We start from the raw sequence: 23,372 nt of genomic DNA, 5'->3' as shown, positions 1-23,372 counted from the left end.
AGAAGGATGAGAGGAGATCTTATCAAAACGTACAAGATTATTAAGGGGTTGGACACGTTAGAGGCAGGAAACATGTTCCCAATGTTGGGGGAGTCCAGAACAAGGGGCCACAGTTTAAGAATAAGGGGTAGGCCATTTGGAACTGAGATGAGGAAAAAAAAATTCAGTCAGAGAGTTGTGAATCTGTGGAATTCTCTGCCTCAGAAGGCAGGGGAGGCCAATTCTCTGAATGCATTCAAGAGAGAGCTAGATAGAGCTCTTAAGGATAGCGGAGTGAGGGGGTATGGGGAGAAGGCAGGAATGGGGTACTGATTGAGAATGATCAGCCATGATCACATTGAATGGCGGTGCTGGCTCGTAGGGCCGAATGGCCTCCTCCTGCACCTATTGTCTATTGTCTAAACAGTGCGAAATGGTCGATGTGTTCCAAATGATCGATGTGATCCTAACAAGGCACAAATTCAAAACAAAGTTTTTTAAAAAAGCAAGATTTTTTCCAATCACTGATGCAGCAGTATCCATAAATACTTAAAAAAAATTGTTAAAGAATGCTGGCTAGCATTGGAGAATTATTTTAAAGTATTTTTGATCTAGGATGAAAGGACATAGCCTCAGAATGAAAGAACTCCCTTTAGGAAGGAGATGAGGAATTTCTTTAGTCGGAGGGTGGTGAATCTGTGGAATTATTTGCCACTGCCGCTGGGGAGGCCAAGTCAATGGATATTTTTAAGACAGAGATACATAGATTCTTGTCAGATTCTTGTACAGGTGTCAGAGGTTATGGGGAGAAGGTAGGAGAATGGGGTTAGGAGGGAGAGATAGATCAGGTGTGATTGAATGGGGGTGGGTGGGGCGTATTATTTTACAGCAATAATAAAACATAACTGGATTTTGTGTACAGTGGTTTGTAATACGAATGTGATCAATTCATATTCTGTGCAAAGGTTCAGGGAAGAATTAACTCTAGAGGCTATCAAAACGGCAAGAGAAATCCAATTTTTCACTAACAAATAAAATGATATTGGCAGTTGATCTAGTGTTCAATTTAATCTAGTCAACTGTTTTGACTTTTGCACAAGTTGCTGCTGCGGTTCTTCAACTGGTGAAAGACATTGAACTAAAAGGATTTTATTAAAGGACTAGACGACCCGTGGACCCCCGTTGTTACTAAATGTTCTTCAGTAAAGCTACTTTAGTTTAGCACCCGCCAAGCTTCGCAGAGAGCTCTTCACTCATAGGCTGGTGTGCAAGGCCCCAACAGACGCCAAACATCCTCTGCACCACCTCGCCCAGCATTCACAGCAACTGGGACCTCAACGACTGTCATCTCGTCACCCTTTCTCCCGTCATGCAGCGACCCTCTGTGGCTCCGGTTTCAACATACTAGGAGCATGGAGAACCAGCTGGGAACAGACATCGCGACCTCCTCAATTTACTGTCGCACCGAACACCACAGCTCCACCCGGCTCGGACACGCCCCGCAAAGAGTGGGTCGCCCTGAACCGGCTCCGCATAGGGGTCGGCCGGTTCAACGCCAACATGCATCGTTGGGGGTTGCGTTCATCAGCAGCCTGCATGTGTGCAGCAGACCAGCAAACAGCGCAGCGCGGCATTTTGGGCTGCACTGTCCTCCGTCCCCCTGGTAGAGGGGTAGACCTCACGGCCCTCAACAACAGCACATTGCACTGGCTACAGCGCCTGGAGGGCGTTACATAGTTTCTGCTGCCTCAAACGTAAGAAGACGTAAAGCTCCACCGGTACTACGGCGCTGGCACAATGTTTCTCCATGTACTCCCGGAAGCCCTGCACGCCCATGGCCGCCGCCCCAACCAGCTTGCCGCAGGTTGGTGGGCATGGCAACGGGCAGAAACGGGCACCGTATGGTGAGGAGCAGGAGGCGGGGAGAAAAAAGGCGAGAGGGAGCCACTCATCCCGGCCCCGGGCGGCTCGCAGTAGGAGAGCGGCCGCAAGGCGCTGCTGCACGTCCGTCCAGCCAGCAGCCTTTTTTTTTTCACCGTCTCTCTGCCGTTGCGCTGCACCACGGGAGGAAGGTCAGACGCGGGGCATGCCGGGTTGGGCGCCGGTCCTCCTGGCGCTGCTGCGCAGGCGCACCGCTGCCGGGCCCAGAAACCCTCTCCCTTTGTGGCGCTGTATTATATCAAAACGGCGATCTCATATATAACACGTTGGGTTCCCTTTATGACGCCGAACACGGTAGTATTACTGCACAGGCGCAGCTGCCGGGCACGGGGAGTGGGAGCGATTCACTAAAGTTTAAAAAGTGAATGACTTTTAAAATATAACAAAACTGAACGAAACTTGCTTCTGCACACTGCAGGCCAATGGTGAGTAAGATGCCCCTAAAATTGTTGCGCTATCGTGTACCGTTTTGGCTGTATTTCAGGAACATACATACAAACAAGATGAGAGTTTTAGTAATATGATAATATACTAGACCAAGTGGACCCATTCCTCGCAGAGGGGGACAGGAAGGGGAGAGCGCTGGTGCCCCGTGGACCCAAAGCCTCTCCTGTATTGGTCTAGGACCTTCCCCCCCCCCCCACCACACAATCCCCCTTATCCTCCCTCCTCCCCCCACTCACACTCCATCACCCCTACCCCACCCTCACTTCTCTAAACCCAGTGGAAACAGGGACCTTGTCTGTTTATATATTTTTGAAAAGCTTTAAAACATTGAATTCTCAAAATCCGATGAAGTATTAAATACACATTTTTAAGTTGCTTTATACTTTGATCATTGTGTATAGTCATTGATTGAGTCAAAGTCATACTTTGGCCCACCTAGATGGCGCTGACTGTTACGCGTCCATTTGCATTAATTCTATAATAGTCCTATTATGCGGTTCTCACATCAGTGTGGGCACACCCGGGATTTAAACCTTGGTCAATTAATCTACCAAGCTACCCATCTTGGAAAGAAACCAGAACACCCAGAGCTAAACGATGTAGTAACAGAAAAATGTGAAAATTTCAGAGAGCACCATTGGTCAGAACTGAACCTAGGTTGTTTGAGCTGCAAGGCAGCCACTTTATTATCTGTGCCATTGTGCCAAGTTAATCCAGGCCAGTCAAACAGTCAAGTTCCATACTTTGTGACAGATTTGCATGCCTACATCTGTCAGCTTATTTTACCACTCTTCACACACAGTCTAAGGGACAAAAACTGGCTGATCACCATTTACACTGGAGTAATCAAGCTCAGGTCATCTTTCAGTCTACACTTGGCATATGATCTGATATCCTTGTGTTTATTGGGCTGTAGATTCTATTTAACATTTTGTACTCGGTACAGCAAGCAAAACCAGGAATAGGCCTTTGTCAACTTTCAAATAATTCATAGAACAGTACTTCATTGCAGAATAACCCATGCTATATTCACAAAACAGCTTGTAAAACAGGTAAGCAAGCCAAGATCTCACCCAAATCCAAAATGTTTAATATACCTAGCCTCTCCACAATCAAATGAAGTGGAAAGGAAACAGCACCAGCGACTAAGAAAATGCAGCAAAAGGTGTGAGGTGGTGTGGTATGGGAACTACTCTACTCTTGATTGCCAGATTCGGCAGAGGAAAATGAACGCAACCCAGTACATAATATGGACGCATCACTTCCTTCTATGCAGACCATCTTTGTGGCGCATTACATAACAAAGGCTGGAAGTATGGTTAAGGATGACCTACACTCTGGCCATTCCATTTTGTCTCTTCTAACTTCTTGATGATATAGGAGCTTGAAAGCTCAGACATCCAGACAACTTTTTCTCCACGGCTATCCGAATCCTGTACCAACAACCTCTTTCACATTCAATTCCCGAAGTTGTTACCATATGCTCTTAACTCTACCTCATTCGGTAATTTTGCTATTGTACTTTAATGTTTTATGGACCACTCTGATTTAGCATCATAATCTTGCACCATTCTCCTGTTTTGCACTGGTCATTGTATTTATCATTACGGTACATACACTGCTTAATTTAAGCTTCATGTGAACAAAGAATTCCACTTCACCCTGGTGTAAATGACAATAAAGTAATATAATATATTACAATCAACAAAGAACAAGACTAGAAAATAGCAGGAGTAGGCCATCAAGTCCTTCAAGCCTACCCCATCATTTAATAATATTGCTGATCTCCGCTGGCCTCTACTGCCCTTCTATGCCATTTTCCATTTCTGTTATTCCCCAACCTATCAAACCTACCATGTTATTTTAGCTACTAGTGAAAACTTCCCAACAACTTCTAAACCACTAGGTATGAAATCCCAAACAATTTAGTCTCTCTTGGTAGGCCAACCCTCTCATCCCAGGAATTAGCCTGGCAAATCTCATTTCTACTAACTTCAATACTCTAATATACTTTTTTAGAGACCAGGCGAGGCAACCTCAAACCCTTTGCTATTAAGCCAAATTTTTATTTGCCTTCTCAACTACTCATTGGACCTGCTTGCTAGCTTTGAGATTCATGCACAAGAACACCTAGATTCCTCTGTATTTCAGCAGCCTCTCTCCATTCAGTTAATAATCTACCTTTCGATTCTCTTACTGAAGCACATGACCTTACTTTACCACATGAAACAACATTTGGCAGCCTTTTGCACACACACCATCTATATCTCATTGTCTAATCACAGAATCCTTTTTGCAACATGGCCTTCCACCCAAGAAGAGCTAAGAATAATTATATATTTTTTTGTAGAATAAAGACATGCTAAAGTGAACTGTTCCAGTCTGGATGACGGAAAACTTCTTGATTGCAAGGACCACACTATCTCAGGCATTTCTTAACATGATCAAATACGTATTTCTCACAATTCAAAATCCAAAATATTATTCAGATCCTGGTTTAGGATAGTACGGACCAAACTTCAATATTTCTAGAAACCGTCAGAATATAAACAAAATCAGAAGTACATTTACCTGGCTGCCACACAACACAAATTGAGTTAGAAAGAGATTTGCTGAAAGTTTTTGCCAGACACTTAACACCACCATTCCTACAGTTGTCTCAGCACAAAATAATGCTGTTTGTCACATGGTACGTGCAGCTGTCCCTGTACCTTCAACATTGTCAGCAAGAACCACGAGAAAAAATATTATGAACTAGGCCATCGGGAATGTTTGAAAATGCATGATGTTTCCATCCTTTTGAAACTTGGACACTTAAAACAGTTTGTCCGCTCTGCTTGTTGGTTCTGCTAAACATCAACAGAAGACAATGAAAACCACCAAAAGCCTTAGCAGCATTGTATGTATGCCCTTTTCCTTGTTTTTATTGTTGCCTACTGTTCACATGTCAAGTTTTAGACATCCTTCAAAATGTGAACTAATTTAATAATGTTTTCACAAACAAAGAGTGAACCATCGTTTTAACGACCACCTTTTTACAGATGTCGGATTTAGCAGACAGGCCTGCCGACCCATTCCTGGCTTGCATTGTCCTTTACGGCCGTTTAGAGCCCTGTTTCCACACCACTCCCGATTCTGAAGGTGCACCAGTGAGCCGGCCTTCAACCACCGAAAGGACACAAAGTGCTGGAGTAATTCAGCGGGTCAGGATCTCTGGTGAACACAAATAGATGACGTCGGGACACTTCCTCAGACTGATTCAGTTAGTTGAGTTAGCTCATCTGATTCAGTTAGCTCCACACTATCGTTTCACTTTAAAACTAGGCACCGGGGTCTGCACCAGCAAGCCCCACTTCAACGGTTCACACCGCTGTTGTTGCGGCTCACGGTGTCGCTCTTCTGTGTACCTCCTCAGTCACAATTGGGCTCCCTCCCCCGCTGTCACTTCCAAAGTAGAGTATGTTGACGACTCTGGGGGAGAAGGAGGGGTCCCAAAGGTCTCCCCCCCTCTCTCCCTCCACCAGCGCCTCCTCCCCTGGAGTCGCCGACATACTTCCCCTTGGAAATGACGACAAGTGAGAGGGGAGGTAGCTCCACAGTGACAGAGGGGGCACACTGCAGAGCTACAATGTGAGCCACAATAACAGCCTGGTAAACTGGTGAAGTAGTGCAGACCAGCAGCATGGCCACCTGGTTTAAAGTGAACCGACACAGGGCTGGAATAATTTAGCTGACTGGATTAGTCAGAAGGGTCGCATTGTCATATTCTCCAGAGATCCTGACCATGGAATTACTCCAGCACTTTGTGTCCTGTCGACGGGTGAAGGACGACTTGCTGGTGCACCTTGTGAGTCGGGAGTGATGTCGGAAGCGGGGACTCTAAACAGTCATGGAGACAGTACGAGCCGGGATGGGTCAGCAGGTTATTCAATTCCCAAGAAAGAAAACTGCAGATGCTGTTTTAAATCAAAGGTAGACACAAAATGCTGGAGTAACTCAGCGGGTCAGGCAGCATCTCTGGAGAGAAGGAATGGGTGACATTTTGGGTCGAGACCCTTCTTCAATCTGAAGGGTCTTGACCCGAAACAGCACCCATTCCTTCTCTCCAGAGATGCTGCCTCACCCGCTGCATTTTGTGTCTGCATTCAATTCACATTTAGATTTTATTTGGTTATATTTTATATATTTAAGTTTCTGGCATTCCATGGTGCTTTAGAGGCATGGGATGGGTGTCATTAGTGGGCCAGGGTGTATTGGCGTTTCACTACTACTTGACCTCTGTTGATCCAGAAAAATAGACAATCCAGAAAGGCTCTAGCACAGACCAATTTGATCTGTGCAATTCAAACCGTGGCCCAAATTCATCAATCGCACTGTAAATATTTTGTGTTGCGTAAACACACAATATTCTGGTGAGCCTCTTTCGGATACCCTCTCCAAAGCCTCCACGTCCTTTGTTTCACAGCAACCAGAACTGCACACAATACTCCAAACATGGCCTAACCAGAGTTTTATACAGCACCAACACAACTTCCTGACTTTTATATTCAATGCCCCAACCAATGAAGGCAAATTGGTTGAGAGTGATCAGCCATGATCGCATTGAATGGCGGTGCTGGCTCGAAGGGCTGAATGGCCTACTCCTGCACCTATTGTCTATTGTCTAAATGAATGTCCCAACTGGTGAAAGTAGTTCTGCTGAAACAAGTGTTTGCAAAGCACAAATTGGATATAATGTGAAAGATGAATTAGGCAACGATATTTGCTTTACATGGGCCAAATTGGTAATAATGTGAGTTTGAGTAAAAAAAGATAATTTTGCAAATTGACAAACAGAAATAAAGAGGTCTTTTATTTAAAGTCTTGGGGACAAAAATCCCGTTCCACTCTCCACATGAATCAGGCACCATCGTCTCACAGCTACCACCTCAACCTTGGACAGCCATGAAATTGACAAGCGAACGCTTCTACTGACACTTGTGCAACTATACTCTATTAAACAAAGTATCAAACAGCCGTTTAGTAATTTTTAGCTTGCAGGGGAAAAAACATTTCAATAGAAAATAACTGTTTTTTAAAATCCGGCAGGGAAGAAAATAACTTTGTTATTAAAGTCTGAAACATGTTAGCCCCCTAACCCCCTCTGTCTCACTGACAATCATCCTTTTTGTAACACAATTTTCTATAACATATGGTTTTAGGAAATTATAACATTACTACCTGTAAATGATATGACGGCTTGTGTTGCTACTTTCAGGGAGCTATGGAATTGCATCCCCAGATCCCTCTGAACATCAATGCTCCCAGGAGTCCAGCCATTTATTGTATACCTTTCTTTTATTTATGACCTCCTTATATTTGTCCGGATTAAACTCCACCTGTCATTTCCCTACCCATATTTCTGATTGATGATAATAATAATAATAATATATTCCTTTATTCGTCCCACACCGGGGAAATTTAAATTAATATTTAAAAAACATTTAGACAAGTAAATGGATAGGAACGGGATATGGGCTAAAGGCAGTTGTGATGGAACAGGTGTAGCTGGGGCATTTGGTCGCTACATGCACGTTGGTCCGAAAGGCCCGTTTCGATGCTCTATGACTTTATATCCTGCTGTATCCTTCAATAACCTTCCTCGCTATCCACAACTCAACTACTTTTTGTCTCACCTTCAAACTTAATTAACCCGTTTTCTGTTCAAAACATATACATCGCAAACTCAGATCCCAGCACTAATCTCTGTTGAACACCATTGGTCAGATGTCTTCCAGATATTTCATGGATTCCTGCAGTGCAGTGGACAGAACAATTGGACTAATTGCATTTCTTTTTCAAGCTCCATTTTTCCATTTAGGCACAAGAGAGACAAGAGTTGACCACGTCATCACAATTGGATGATAAACCCATGGTCAGATCCATCACCAATTTTTTCATTTCATGTATGCTTCTCTTACCTCTGTTTCCCCGATTTCTCATCACTTGGCAGCTTCTGAGCCCTTACTTAGTGTTGGCAAGGCATCAGATGAGCACTAGGCAGGCACATTTCAGCAAATGCAAGTAACGATGGATTTGACATTCCCTAAGATTTGCAGTTTCATTTCATTTTTCTTATGGAGCATTATACACCAGCACATGTGCCATGGTAGACGTGTTGAGTTAACCATGCAAACTGTTTAATAACAGTATTATACAGAGTATAATATTTTTGATGCAGTACTTATCATTTGATTAGCTTATTTACAGTTGTTGCTCAACTTATTTGAGTTCTAAGTTTTCTCGCCACGTTCCTAAGATTTTGGTTTAATGCAAGGTTGTGATTTAATACAGCCATAAAGTTAAATCTCTGCATGGCCCCTGATAATCTATGTAGAATGCAGAGGCACTTAAATAAAATCTACCCCAGCTGACTGTCTAATTGAAGTCCTCCTTGCAGTTACTTTTCCGTCCTTAGCCAAAAAAAGCCATACCTTCCAAACCTTCAAATTTACATTATCAAATTTTCCTGTAAAGAAAAACTTAATATAATCCCAAGGGTAAACGATGGATATCAAAAGATACCACAAACAACATGTCACATGCAGAATACCAAATAGAAGAATCCTCATGGATAGGAATAAGTATTTGGCAAAGACAAATAACCCAAAATAACTTAATCATTGTAGTAAGATTTTTGGGATTGTTAATAGTTAAGTGGGGAATAATACAACCATTGGATTTTATCTCAATAACATTCAATCTGATTTAGTTGATAACACTAAATTGGAGAACAGAGGGCTCTGAGATATGAACAGGCAACTTAGGCTGATGTTCAATAGGAGTAGCAGAAACAATCATACTTTGAGGGGTCAAGTTTCACAAGATGTGAAAACAAGTACTATCTGTACAGTATCAGTTCGATGCCATGGAATTATTTGGGAACAGCAAGATGTTGAACGATCATTATATTAATCTGCAGCGTGACAATGTGCCAAAGTTACATCCAGGCAGCCAATGAAGACTTGAGACTTTAAAAACTTTGCATAGAAAAAAATCTCTGATTTTAATGGTAGGTTGTTGCACACAAACCCAAAGAACACAAGAACCTGCTTTATGTGTTATAAATCTGACCGCGAGAAAGGATATCCAGATTTACAAAAGGATCTAGATCGATCAGGGAAGTGGGCCAAGGAATGGCAGATGGAAATCAACACAGACAAGCGAGGTATTACATTTTGGCTTGTTAAACCAGGGCAGGACATACAGTAAATGGTAGGGAACAAAGGAACACGAGAAAATGGGAGTAAGCCACCCAGCCTCTCAAGTGTACCTTGCCATTCAATATGATCATGCCTGGCCTGAACCTGTGCCAGTTCCTCATAACTCAATTCCTCACTCTGAAATATCAATCCATCTCCACCTTAAATGCAACTTATGATTTGGCCTCCACTAGCCTCTGGGGCAATGGATTACAGACATTAACTATCTTCTGAGAGAAGATCATTTATATCATCAGTTCACAACTTTGAGAACATTAGATCATCCCCTAAAAATAACAGCAAAATGTGTTGCATGCCGAAAATCTAAATTTAAAAAAAATGATGGTACTAATAAGCAAACATCAGTATAGCAAGAAATAAAATAATGTTTCAAATTGATGACTTAAGCTGAACTGAAATACAGAGTCATGGACCCAAAATGTTTAGTCATCATCATTCCATTTCGGTATTCTATATTAGAGTAGTCAGTGTACAACGAAAAAATGTAGATTTTAGGTACATAAAACATCCAAAATAATGGGATTAGGCAATGCTTATCCAAAACAATTATTGAACTCTACAAACACCAATGAATCTAAGAACTGCTTGGTTGCAACTAGGGACCGTGGCCATTTTATGTACCAATATTACAGCTTTTTTATTTACTGTACTTTTTTTGTTCATTTTTTTAACCCTTACAATGCTGCTTAACTTGTATAATCGTATTGGAGAGAGCATCATAATGCGGATGCAATAAAATGTTTCATGTGCAGAAGTCTTCAGAAGATGAATGCTCAAACAACCAGGAATAAAGAAAATAATTGTGAATGTATTGTATGACATGGCGAGGATAGAAACTCAGCTCAGAGTTGAACAGAATTCTGGGTGGAAAACTGCAGTAGTCAGTGAGTGGGACACAAACTCAATGTTCAAGCAGGGGAAATGAAATATGCCCAAGAAGATTTTGGAAACACCGTGGAAATACTCTCAGATGGAAGTGTAAATATGGATCATGGACACTGGTACCCAATTACTGCTCTCCCCCCCCCCCCCAAATACAGCCTTTATTTGATTAAAAATAAAACTACTTACTCTGAATTGCCACCTTTGCCAAAATCCAATGTCACCTTTAATTGCACTCATGAATTATGGCTAAAGCAGCAAGAGAATGCAATGCGACTCGATTGACAGAGGAAAGAATCTTGGAGTGAATGTCCAGAGATCATTGCAGATAAGTGGATAAAATGGTTGAGACTTTTACATAACTTGCTTTTATTGTGGGGAGATCTTGCTAAAACTGTACATGGTAATAGTTCAGCTGCATCCAGCGAACCATGGAAAATCACTTAGAACTAGAGAGTAGAAACGATTTCTAGGGATGTTGCCAAGATAGAATTAAAATGTTGAGGAGAAACAAATGAAACTGATATTCAAAACTATTAAAGGCCACTGTTGCCTTGGCAGCAAAATTGAGAACCAGGTGAAGAAACTTAATTGAAGGAAGGAAAAGATTCAGATTAATTTATCATCCTATCTATATACTAAGATTGAATGACATTTCTTGTTCACAAGGAGAGGTGAATGAAATGTTGTTTTACCAAGGAGTATCCAGGGCCTGGAACTCAATGGCTGAAGTGTACAGGAGACTAAAGATCCACCAACATATATTAAATTAAAACCCAAAGGCGGTCTAATCAAACTTTATCTTAGCATTATAAATAGTCAAGTCCTGCTCAGTACCCTGCCAGTTGAGAATTTCATCTTGGCTGTAGGCATTACCCTTGTGGTTGCCAACCAAGGAGACAGCCTACATACATATAATCCTGTATAATCTGAAGGGTCTCGACCCGAAATAGTCACCCATTCCTTCTCTCCAGAGATGCTGCCTGACCCGCTGAGTTACTCCAGCATTTTGTCTACATCCTGTATAGTCTCTTCTTTGACAAGATAGCACACAACAAAAAGCTTTTCACTGTAACTGAGTACATGTGACAATAATAAACTAAACAAAACAATGCCACCCAGCAAATAAAGTCAAAAGTTGAGATTTTTGTTTTTTTATTGTCAACACGGTGGGGAGACGAAAGAGGACGACGTTTTTAAATTTAAATACATGATCAAATGCGCAAAACAGAAATCTAGGTATCAGAATCAGGCCATTCAGCCCATCAATTCAGTTTGGTAATAAAACACCAGTGGAAGCACAAATCCTTACCACATTTAAAAGCCACCTGGTGAGTACTTGAGACTCAACGTACAAGCTTACAACGAGATTGGAAGTAATAAATATTTTCCGTCCCGCATAGGACACAAACGGTTGAATGCTGCCCTTTTGCTATAAATTTATGAATAGAACTTTGCCTCATCCACAAATCTATCCTAAAGTCACATTAGCTTCACTATGCAGGATATGGAACAGAAACTAATTCACTCCACTGATTTTTGTTAAATTTGAAACATTCAGCACCAGTAAAATATCCAAATAGGAGGAAGTTAAAACCATTTTTCCATGTTTTTCCACAACATGCCCAAACAACTGACAATCTGGATGTGTTTTCTTGAACCTCTCAATCTGTAGAATAAAAAGCTCTGGCAATTGTATAAAGCAAAGTCAATGTAGGCCTACATACATCTGTTTCAAAAGTGCCTAAACCCGAATCACTGTTACATTGTCGGAAGTTACAATGGAACAAGTTTGTGATGTTCTTCAGCTCTTGAAAGATAAAAAATAAAAATTAGTGTTGTTAATAAACAAGATTGTATTTAGAGGGTTAGAAAATGTACTTCTACTCACAAACTTTCCCGCGTAAAACTATGGGATATTGTTCTACATCACAAAGCATAAACAAATAGATTGCCAAATAATGCACACACTATCTTAAATGTCACTTTATCCACAAGAACGTTACTGAAACCTCACTATTAAACTCCATTTTCTGACTCAGCACAAATGGTAACATGACATTTCTATTGTCATCGAAAAGACCTGCTGATAATCCAAGAACTCTTTTATGTGAATCACTGAAGTTATATCTTATCCACATTCCCAACTCAAACTCAAAATACACCATCTCACTCAGAATTCCAGAGCTTTCTGCAGAAAATGTGGCCATTTTCATTCATAACAAGAATTTGGATCACCCAAAATATAAATTTGGTATTATTCCATGATGTTGACCAGACTGCCGTGTCTAATACTGGAAGATTATAACACTGCTTAACACTGGCTCATCCTGATTCAATGCACATAGAAAAATAAATCAAAATAGCTCGACTCCCGAGGAGCCGCGGCGCCTGCCCGAAGGCTCGGCAGTCGACAGGACCTCGGCCAAAGGCTCGGCGTTTCATGGCACCAGTACCCCACCCGAATGCTTGTTGAACTGGGGTAATGGCTCCAGCACCTTAACGGTACTGATGGCTGGAAGAGGAGAGGGACGTCGATTCGCGGGAACAGCTCCACGACATCGAGTCGACACATGGGCCGACTGGACTTTGAATAAAGGTGCCAAAAATGGCGGTGCTCGCATGCGTTATACATGCAAAGAAAAATTTCACTGTGCAGTTGCATATGTGACAAATAAAGTACTATTAAAATATTTAGACAATCAATAAAATTGCCAATAGCTAAACTAGTTATATCACTTCATTTCAATTCTCTCTACGCTTACAAGTTACTTCTTTAGCTAGGTTAGTCATGTCCACTAACTTTTCTTTCTAACCTTCTCCTAGCTAACCATGATCCATTCTACATTTCCCTTGATCCCCCATCTCCTCTCATTTTCACACCTTAAACATCCTTATCTCTGTATCTCCCTCTCCCCTGACTCGGTCTGAAGAATGGGTGAAACATCACCCATTCCTTCTCTCCAGGGATGCTGCCTGTCCCGCTGAGTTACTCCAGCATTTTGTATCTATCTTCGGTTTAAACCAGCATCTGCAGTTCATTCTGACACAAACTTTTCTTTGTTGCATGATCCAGTTCCTCTGTGGAGCATCATAGAATTCCTCATTATAATAAATCATGAAACATGCAAACCCAGATGATGAATAATGGGAGGATAATAATTGTCAAGGCCCAAATAATTGTCAAGACTAGCAAGGCACAGCATCAAATATGTCAAATGATCAGTTTCAATTGCATCTTACTGCCAGGTTCCAGATTACAAAATTACTTTACAAGGTATTATTCAGTTGCAAGCACCACAAATTTGTAAAACAAGTGCAATATATACTCATTCAACTTTGGAGAGTGATACCAGGCAGTGCAAATGTCAATAGTCTTCATTGGCTGAAAGAGACAGGGAACAAGTACCCCAGATGTGACGATCGAAAATGAAGTATGTTAACAAATGGACTTTAAAATTAATTTAAGATGTTTTACACCTTAAAATTATCCATTTTCTTTTTCAAAGCATTATTCCCATAGTAAAACTTGTTTTGACCTGTTTACTCAACAGCCTTCCTCTCTACCCACAACTCCAACAATTTTTGTGTCATCTGCAAACTTACCATTCACATTTATGTCCAAGTCATTTATATACATCACAAACAGAAGTTCCAACACAGAACCCTGCAGACTTCCATCGCTCACAGGCCTCCAGCCATAAGAATATCCTTCCACCACAACCCTCTGAAACATAGAAAATAGGTCCAGGAGGAGGCCATTTGGCCCTTCGAGCCAGCACCGCCATTCATTGTGATCATGGCTGATCGTCCCCAATCAATAACCCGTGCCTGCCTTCTCCCCATATCCCTTGATTCCACTAGGCCTTAGAGCTCTATCTAACTCTGCCTTCTATGAATAATCCATATCTAAATCTAAACATTCAGGTCAATAGGGATCCATGCATCTTTAACATCTGGATTAGCCTACCATGAAGGACTGCATCAAATGACTTACTAAAGTCCATGCTATCACAAAATGCTGGAGTAACTCAGCAGGTCAGGCAGCATCTAGGAGAGAGGGAATGGGTGACGTTTCGGGTCGAGACCATTCTTCAGACTGAAGGTCTCCTTCCACTTTTGTGTAAAATGCATTCTGACGAATCCTTCCCAATAGATCCCTACCATTGATGCGAGGCTCACCAGCCTACAATTTACTCAATCATCTCTGCTTCCTTCAACAAAGGAACAACAATGGCCATTCTTGTGGGCCTTACCAGCAGCAAGAGTAGAAAGATCTTCAAGGCCTCAGCAATCCCCTCCCTTGCCTCACTCAATAACCTGGGATGGGGCCCACCAGTCCCTCGGGATGCCTCCATCTTAATGCTCCACAGAGCCTCAATTCTTCTTTCTTGGTGTAGATCACGGGGCAAGGCAAAATGCACGCCTCAACAAAAATGGTTTACTCAGTTTCCTTATTCAATCATTAGTTCATGCGTGCCCTTTTTCCAGGAGACAAAGCACTGTCACCAGCTAGAGAAATAAAATTTCATGACACTCAAGGACAACTTTCAATTAAATTGCAATGGATTATTGACCATTTTGAAAATACAAGCAAATCCATCAATAAAACAAACAATATTTTTGATCGGCCAAAAGGTAAACACTTTACCAAGAGCTGAGACAATAGGTAGGTATTTGATATCTTTGTGAAGACCTCATTCACTCTCACCCCCACCCCCTAGACTAAATTTTAAAGACCAGTTGCCACTCACAATCCTCCATACAATTCTTGCCATTCAATCTATTATTGATAATCCGAGATGTCAGCAGAGAAGCTCAGATCTACATGCAAGCAGGAAGAAAAAGAGTTATCCAAGACGTGTATTTGAGAAAGTGGTGGGGTTAGCAAGGCAATGTGCTAGGCCAGAAGATACCAATGGCAGCTAATGTGGAACATTTGTGAAAGTTATGGAGCACATCAGAAGTGTTAAGGGTGGCTGAAGAAATTGCACATTATCTTTGAAACTCACACTAGGGATGAAACCTCTTACTTTTTGAAGTATTACGAACCCATATCAAAAATGGCATTTCATTGAGTGACAAAACACAGCAACACACAAAAAAATCACATGGAGTTGACTAAACGATATTCCCTTGCAACTGCCTACTCAATATTTGAACAGTATCAAGCCAGGTTTTCACTGTATGCAATTTCAAATCACTCCCACTGTACAGAATTATTCTGCAAAAAAAAAGTTTGTGGCCTCTGATTTTCCCCATCAATCAGCTCAATTACCTTATCGCAAAAATCTCAACTATTTTCTCACAATGTCCCTTTAGTGCAAACTAATAATGCCTCCCCATGTCCTGATCTTTTTCAAATTCCTCTTCATTGATACCCAAATCTTGTCTAGAAGACACTATTCCAAGCTAAATAGGTTATCTGCTTTTCTTTCTAGTTGCACAGTGAAACTAGTAATGAAGGTAGACACAAAATGCTGGAGTAACTCAGCAGGACAGGCAGCATCTGCGGAGAGAAGGAATGGGTGACGTTTCGGGTCGAGACCCTTCTTCAGACTAGTAATGATGCCTGGTCAGGTACCACACTGCTCTGGAATTCTTCCCCGCATCCCACCAACTTATCACCATGCCTCTCTGCACTGCGGCAGAAATCTTTTGCCAGTCAATTCTGGCATTACCCAAGGAATAAATATTCGTCCCTTCTGATAGCTTTCTTTCCCTTTGCCCTTAAAAAATATTTTGGAAACAGCATCAAGTTGCAAGAGAGAGCATGTGGGCATTGGCAACAAGGCCCACACCTTTTAAAGTGGCATAATATAATAACACTCATGTGCAAATCACCTTAAAATATAAAGGTTTGTTCACCAAGCAATTCTCAGCTAATTGCAGCAGAATGATTGAAAATCAAGATTTTAATTGCAGATGTCAGACAGAATGATACAGGACTGAAACTGGGCCTTTAAGACCATGTCCAACTAACCATTAAGTGCCAATCTGTACTGATCTCATTTATATGCACATCATCCACAGCCTTCAACATGGCAATTCAAGTACTTGTCTAGATACTTACAACCTATGTGAACACGCATCTCCACGACCCAGTAGTGCATTCCAAATTCTAGGTGAAAACATTCTTCCTTAGATCTCTCTAAATCTTTTACCCCAAATCTATGCCCTCAACCTTTAGATACCCGCGCTATGGTGAAAAGTTTCCTACTATCTACCTTAAATGTGCCCCTCAATACTGTGCTTTTCAGACACTTCTGCTCCAAGGAAAACAACCCAAACTATCTTCTTTACACAGGTGTTTTGGTTCTACGGGGAATGCAGTATGCTTTTTAAATTATATACTGCACGATCTAGTATCACACTCAGCAGAGAACAAATTAATTTATCACAGATGTGCCACAGTCCTGGTGCTTGGCAGTGGAGAGAGCAAATATTGAAAGGGGGGGTGGGGTGGGGGCTAACTATCACAATTGAATACTGTCGGGTCATTCATGTGTTTCTGGAAATGCACTCACTCAGAAATATGGTGAGTATCCCATCATACTTGTGACTTGTTCTTTGTTGGATTAACCTTCCCATTAGGTGATTACAATGATAGCAGTCCCAATGAGTATTGAAGTCAAACTCAAAGTACTTGAGGAACACAGCAGGTCAGGCAGCATCTGTGAAAGGAATAGTCAGGTGATGCTTTGGGTCAGGACCCTTCTTCAGATTGAAGTAAGCTGGTTAAGACTAACTACTTGGAGATAGTAACTTTTTGGCATCACAGGAAGACAATCTGACCAAAGGCTTGCTTCTATGATAGTGGGGAATTCATGAAAAAGAATCATCGATTGAGTATTTGTCTCTGGAAATATTTCAGCCTCATCTTTTACATCTTTAATACTGGGCACCGCCAGCATTGTAATAACAGCTCCCATTCCCATGAATTGTTTAAAATGATTATCCATGAAAATCTGCAACTGAAAAGCTATAATCCTTGGGTTCCTACATCACAATTTGGCTTAAAGCATGCTATCCCTTCTAAATTATTGTTTCACCACATAAATACAATATTTATATCCATGAACAAAACACAAAATGCTGGAGGAACTCAGCTGGTCAGGCAGCATCGTGGGAGAGAAACTCCAATTCCAATCCAAGATGCTGCCTGACTTGCCGAGTTCCTCCAGTACTTTGTGTTTTGCTCAGATTCAGCATCTACGGTTTCTGGTGTCTACATTTATATACAAATGCATTATATACTGATAATTGCAATTCCATGGCCCATAGCACTGAATGGCCAGTTTTGAGCTGTTTTTGCTTTGTTGATTTTATGAAAAAAGTTTTGTTTAGACAGCGTGGACAGTCCCTTCGGCCCACCGAGTCTGCACCGACCAGTAATTAACTCTACCCTACACACATTAGGGACAATTTTACATTTACACTAAGCCAATTAACATACAAAGCTGTATGTCTTTGGAGTGTGGGAGGAAACTGAAGATCTGAGAAAACCCATGCAGATCATGGGGAGAACGATCAAAGGATTGAACCTGGGCCTCTGGTGTTGTAAGGCCGGTAGTAGCTCTACCGCTATGCCACTGTGCTGCCCTGAATTTATCCAGTTTGATGAGTGTATAATTTCAACTGTCTTTACAGGGACTGTGCTATTATTATGATCCAACATATCAGGGATTGACAGACACGCCTTAAGATTGGTTCAGTTGGTTTGGTAGATGGGGTGTGAGATTTTCTCTTCCAGCTGCCCCCTTCCCAGACCATTTGGAAACAGTATCATATCTGTGCCATGATCAAGACCATCCATTCTGTCCTTGGCAGAATGCCCCTTACTTGGCTCATTTGCTGCTGAAACAGTTCCTCAGTTTGATCTCTCCTAAAATTCAAATCATCAAAAATTGCTACATAATTCTCAAATGTCCAGATCCAAAATGTCATCCATACATTTCCCTTCAGAGGCTCCCCAGAGTTCTTCAAACAATTTCTTTAAGAAACGCTATTTCTCAAATGGCATCAATTTCAATTAATCAATTGTATGTCTGTTCCCACTGACAAACTGGGTCACGTTTAATCTGTGTAAAATCCATATAATGGCTTTGCCTTTACTAACTCGAATCTTCCCTGGGAATTACAGTGGTCCTGAAATGATTGTCACTATCGATGGTCATGCCTTCAGCTGCTTAGCCCCTTTGGAATCGTGTCACAAACTCTTCAACATGTTTCCTCCATTGATTTTTTTAGTTAATTACCCTAATATTTTGTAACTCAAGTCAGTTTATTTGTGTTCTGAAGTTTCTCAGTACATTAGCTCCATTAATAGTACTACGAGTTCAGGTTGCTGTTCAGCTGTTGTTTCTGGTAAAATATAAAATCCAGTCTTTAGATTTGATTTCAGCTTTTGCATTGGAGTTTTAATTACTATAACAGACTAGCCACTAGAATTGTCATAACTGTAACACAAATACATACCGTCTAATAAATCCTTGTGCATAAAATGCAAGGTGTTTGTAACATGATGTCTTCAAAAAGTGCTGAAAGTAGCCAATATGACAATTACCGTACAGTAATCCTATAGGGCATACCAGCATGCATCTTAGCAGTGGTTGCATATCATAAAGTGTAGATTCAACAGCAAATAATTCTACCCCATGCGAATTTTAATTAAATAATTGAAAAGTACCTGACCAGTGCATCTGAAGTTGAGCCTTTATTCCACGAATGGTGATTAAAGTTTGGGTTTTAAACTTTCAAACAAACCATTTACAATAAATAAGTGAATTTACAATCTAAAATAAACCAGTTTCCCCCCGCAAATATTTTTTGTACTTCAAGACCTTAGCTTAGCGTTTACTTAGATACGGGTGCGCTGCCATCATTATTGAGTAGATACCTGAGAGAGTGCAAACAGACGATTCATTCAAATGGAGACTGGTCTCCATATTTGGGCCTCAAGCCTCTATAACAAATTTCTCGACTACCAGATGGAACATTTCGTAATAAATATATACTCGTGCTATGAGAAAAAACAGGGGTTAAAGATCAACTGTGTTTATTAAAGCATTGAAGCCTGAAGTTGACATGGGTTGCAAAACGGCCAATTTGAAGCTTTTTAAACCGCCTTGTTCGACACAATTAGTAGAACTTAGATACAGACGTATCTCGGACAAACGATGGAACTCAGGCCACAAACTCTTTTCACCTCGGAGCCTTCATCCAGCCCAGCATCGCCACAACCCTGCCTGCTGTTACGGACAAATGAACAAAGGCCCCAAGTTGCCCCACACACTTTCCTCCCAGTGTTCTACCTTCTCTTCGCCCCCCTCACTCGATTTAAAAAATAATATTTTTTATTACCTTCTGGCGACTCAGCGGCCTCGTCCGAATCCCTCAGAAACGAGGGGACGAACTCTGCTGCGTGGACGTTTGGAACGAACGGCTTGGCGTTCACATTGAGCTTCGAAAAAGAGGAGTTCATCTGGGCCTCGACATCCGTGTCGGCCGCCAGCTCCCAGCAATCAGGGGCGTAATCCGCCACGTCCTTCGAATCCATGGCCGTACTGAGAATGTTACTGGGCTTAAAAATAACGTGTCCTTTTTTCCCTCTCTATCTCCCTCCCTCCCTCCCTCCTTCCTTCCTTCCTTCCTTCCTTCCTTCCTTCTTCCTTCCTTCCTTCCCTCGTTCGCTCCTCCGTGGCTGTTAGTGCGCGGATTGGAAGGAGGCCTGGGACCAGGCTGTGGCTTGGCCGGTATGAAGCCGAAAGCCTCCTGTCCTCGCCGCCGCTCCGCCCGCTCCTCGTGTGTTTCCCGAAAGGGCTGACGTTCACTTACGTGATAGACTAGTGATAAACGCCCGCCGCTGCGCATGCCCGAGCGGGGCAGGCACGGCATTGTGGGAGCTGTAGTTTAGACGGCGGCAAACTCCCCTTGTGCTTCCGGCGAATGGAACTACATTAACCAGAAGCCCGCGCGCCGAGTCGGCCAACCACCGGATGCGTGACCTCGCAGTAACAGGCGAGCGTCTCCCGGCGGAGGTGAGGGAGTGAGTGAGTGGGTGAGAGAGGGAGAGGGAGGGGGAGAGAGAGAGAGAGAGAGAGAGAGAGAGAGAGAGAGATTACACCATGTCAGGCTTCAATGGTCATTTTTTCCCCCGGATTAGCAAGTTCCTGGCTTCAACGCGATGGAACCCAAAGATCTAGAAACATAGAAAGTAGGTGCAGGAGTAGGCCATTCGGCCCTTCGAGCCTGCACCGCCATTCAATATGATCATGGCTGATCATCCAGCTCAGTAACCTATACCTGCCTTCTCTCCATACCCCCTGATCCCTTTAGCCACAAGGGCCACATCTAACTTCCTCTTAAATATAGTCAATGAACTGGCCTCAACTACCTTCTGTGGCAGAGATTTCCACAGACTCACCACTCTGTGTGAAGAAATGTTTTCTCATCTCGGTCCTAAAAGACTTCCCCCTTATCCTTAAGCTGTGACCCCTAGTTCTGGACTTCCCCAACATCGGGAACAATCTTCCCGCATCTAGCCTCTCCAACCCCTTAAGAATTTTATATGTTTCTATAAGATCCTCCCTCAGTCTTCTAAATTCCAGCGAGTATAAGCCTAGTCTATCCAGTCTTTCTTCATATGAAAGTCCTGCCATCCCAGGGATCAATCTGGTGAACCTTCTCTGTACTCCCTCTAAGGCTAGAATGTCTTTCCTCAGATTAGGAGACCAAAACTGTACACAATACTCCAGGTGCGGTCTCACCAAGGCCCTGTAGAACTGCAGCAGAACCTCCCTGCTCCTATACTCAAATCCTCTTGCTATGAATGCTAACATACCATTCGCTTTCTTCACTGCCTGCTGCACCTGCACGCTTGCTTTCAATGACTGGTGCACCATGACACTCAGGTACCAGGTACCAGGTCACGTTGCATCTCCCCTTTTCCTAATTGGCCACCATTCAGGTAATACACTGCTTTCCTGTTCTTGCCGCCAAAGTGGATAACCTCACATTTATCCACATTATATTGCATCTGCCATGCATTTGCCCACTCGCCTAATCTATCCAAGTCACTCTGCAGCCTCCTAGCATCCTCCTTGCAGCTAACACTGCCACCGAGCTTCGTGTCATCCGCAAACTTAGAGATGTTGCATTCAATTCCCTCGTCCAAATCATTAATATATATTGTAAATAACGGGTCCCAGCACTGAGCCTTGCGGTACCCCACTAGTCACTGCCTGCCATTCCGAAAAGGACCCGTTTATTCCTACTCTTTGCTTCCTGTCCGCCAACCAATTCTCTATCCACCTCAACACTGAACCCTCCAATAACGTGTGCTTTAAGTTTGTACACCAATCTCCTATGTCGGACCTTGTCGAAGGCCTTCTGAAAGTCCAGATATAACACATCGACTGGTTCTCCCTTATCCACTCTACTAGTTACATCCTCGAAAAATTCTATAAGATTCGTCAGACATGATTTGCCTTTCATAAATCCATGCTGACTTTGTCCGATGATTTCACCACTTAACAAATGTGATGCTATCACATCTTTAATAACTGACTCTAGCATTTTCCCCACTACCGATGTTAGGCTAACTGGTCTATAATTCCCCGTTTTCTCTCTCCCTCCCTTTTTAAAAAGTGGGGTTACATTAGCTACCCTCCAATCCTCAGGAACTACTCCAGAATCTAAAGAGTTTTGAAAAATTATCACTATTTCTGGAGCTACTTCCTTAAGCACTCTGGGATGCAGCCTATCTGGCCCTGGGGATTTATCGGCCTTTAATCCATTTAATTTACCTAACACCACTTCCCGACTAACCTGGATTACCCTCAGTTCCTCCATCTCATTAGACCTCCCGGTCCCCTGCTATTTCCGGCAGATTGTTTATGTCTTCCTTAGTGAAGACAGAACCAAAGTAGTTGTTCAATTGGTCAGCCATCTCCTTGTTCCCTATGATCAATTCACCTGTTTCCGACTGCAAGGGACCTACATTTGTCTTAACTAGTCATTTTCTCTTCACATATCTATAAAAGCTTTTGCAGTCAGTTTTTATGTTCCCTGCCAGTTTTCTCTCATAATCTATTTTCCCTTTCCTAATTAAGCCCTTTGTCCCTGATGTTTCTTCCCTGATGTTTCAAGGCCTGCTTTGCAGCGATGTGCCTCAAGGCTAGACCTTCCCCGGGTTCAGTGTGAATTAGACGAATGCCATTTTATACACTTACTGCAATCCCTGAGATATGAAGCACTTAACGAAATGTCCCAAGCATCCCAAGTAACATAATGTCAAACATTATTTCTACACCCTTCTAAGGATCATTAGCATACTGATTGGAATGCCAAATATATTCGATACCGTTGAAATAATAGAATATCGGAACCATTTGTGTCCTTGGCCCTACTCTGCCGTTCATGAGGATCACGGATGATTTTAACTTTAAGCACCATTTTCTTGTCCGATCCCCATCTCTGTGTAAAACCCAGAAACGTATTGATTTCTGTTCTATGCAAAGTTGATGCTTAAACCCCACGGCTCTCCGGGGAAGTTAATTCCGAAGATCTCTTTTGAGTAAAGCAATTTCGCCTTGGTTCAGTCCTTAAAGGTCTACCATATTTTGTGACTCTGATCTCAGTTCAAGATTCCTTAGCTATGTGGAGCGTTCTTCCTTCATCTACATTGGCAAGATTGCATGCTTCAATGAGGTCACTTCTCACTCTACTGAACTCGAAAGAATAGTACTGTATTCAAATGGGGCAGACTTACCATTCCAAAATCAGTCTTGTGAATCTTTCGTGCACTCTCTCTTTAAGAAGTATCAGCAATTGTTTCGTCATTCACTCCATGTTCGTTGT

At 42.2% G+C, this 23,372-nt stretch overlaps 1 protein-coding gene across 2 annotated transcripts in view; it reads right to left on the bottom strand.

The window, feature by feature from the left end:
* The window catches only part of LOC144604134 (eukaryotic peptide chain release factor GTP-binding subunit ERF3A), a 43,694-nt gene extending 23,569 nt beyond the window's left edge, over window positions 1-20,125 (bottom strand). For both annotated transcript variants that reach the window (XM_078418310.1, XM_078418309.1), the window contains exon 1: window positions 19,875-20,125. In XM_078418310.1, coding sequence (XP_078274436.1) covers window positions 19,875-20,070 — 196 coding nt within the window. In that variant the 5' untranslated portion in view covers window positions 20,071-20,125. The remainder of the gene's footprint in view (window positions 1-19,874) is intronic.
* Window positions 20,126-23,372: the final 3,247 nt, after the last annotated feature.

The sequence above is a fragment of the Rhinoraja longicauda genome, chromosome 21 (genome assembly GCF_053455715.1).
Source record: "Rhinoraja longicauda isolate Sanriku21f chromosome 21, sRhiLon1.1, whole genome shotgun sequence".
NCBI lineage: Eukaryota > Metazoa > Chordata > Chondrichthyes > Rajiformes > Arhynchobatidae > Rhinoraja > Rhinoraja longicauda.
This window is presented reverse-complemented; position numbering and strand designations above follow the sequence as displayed.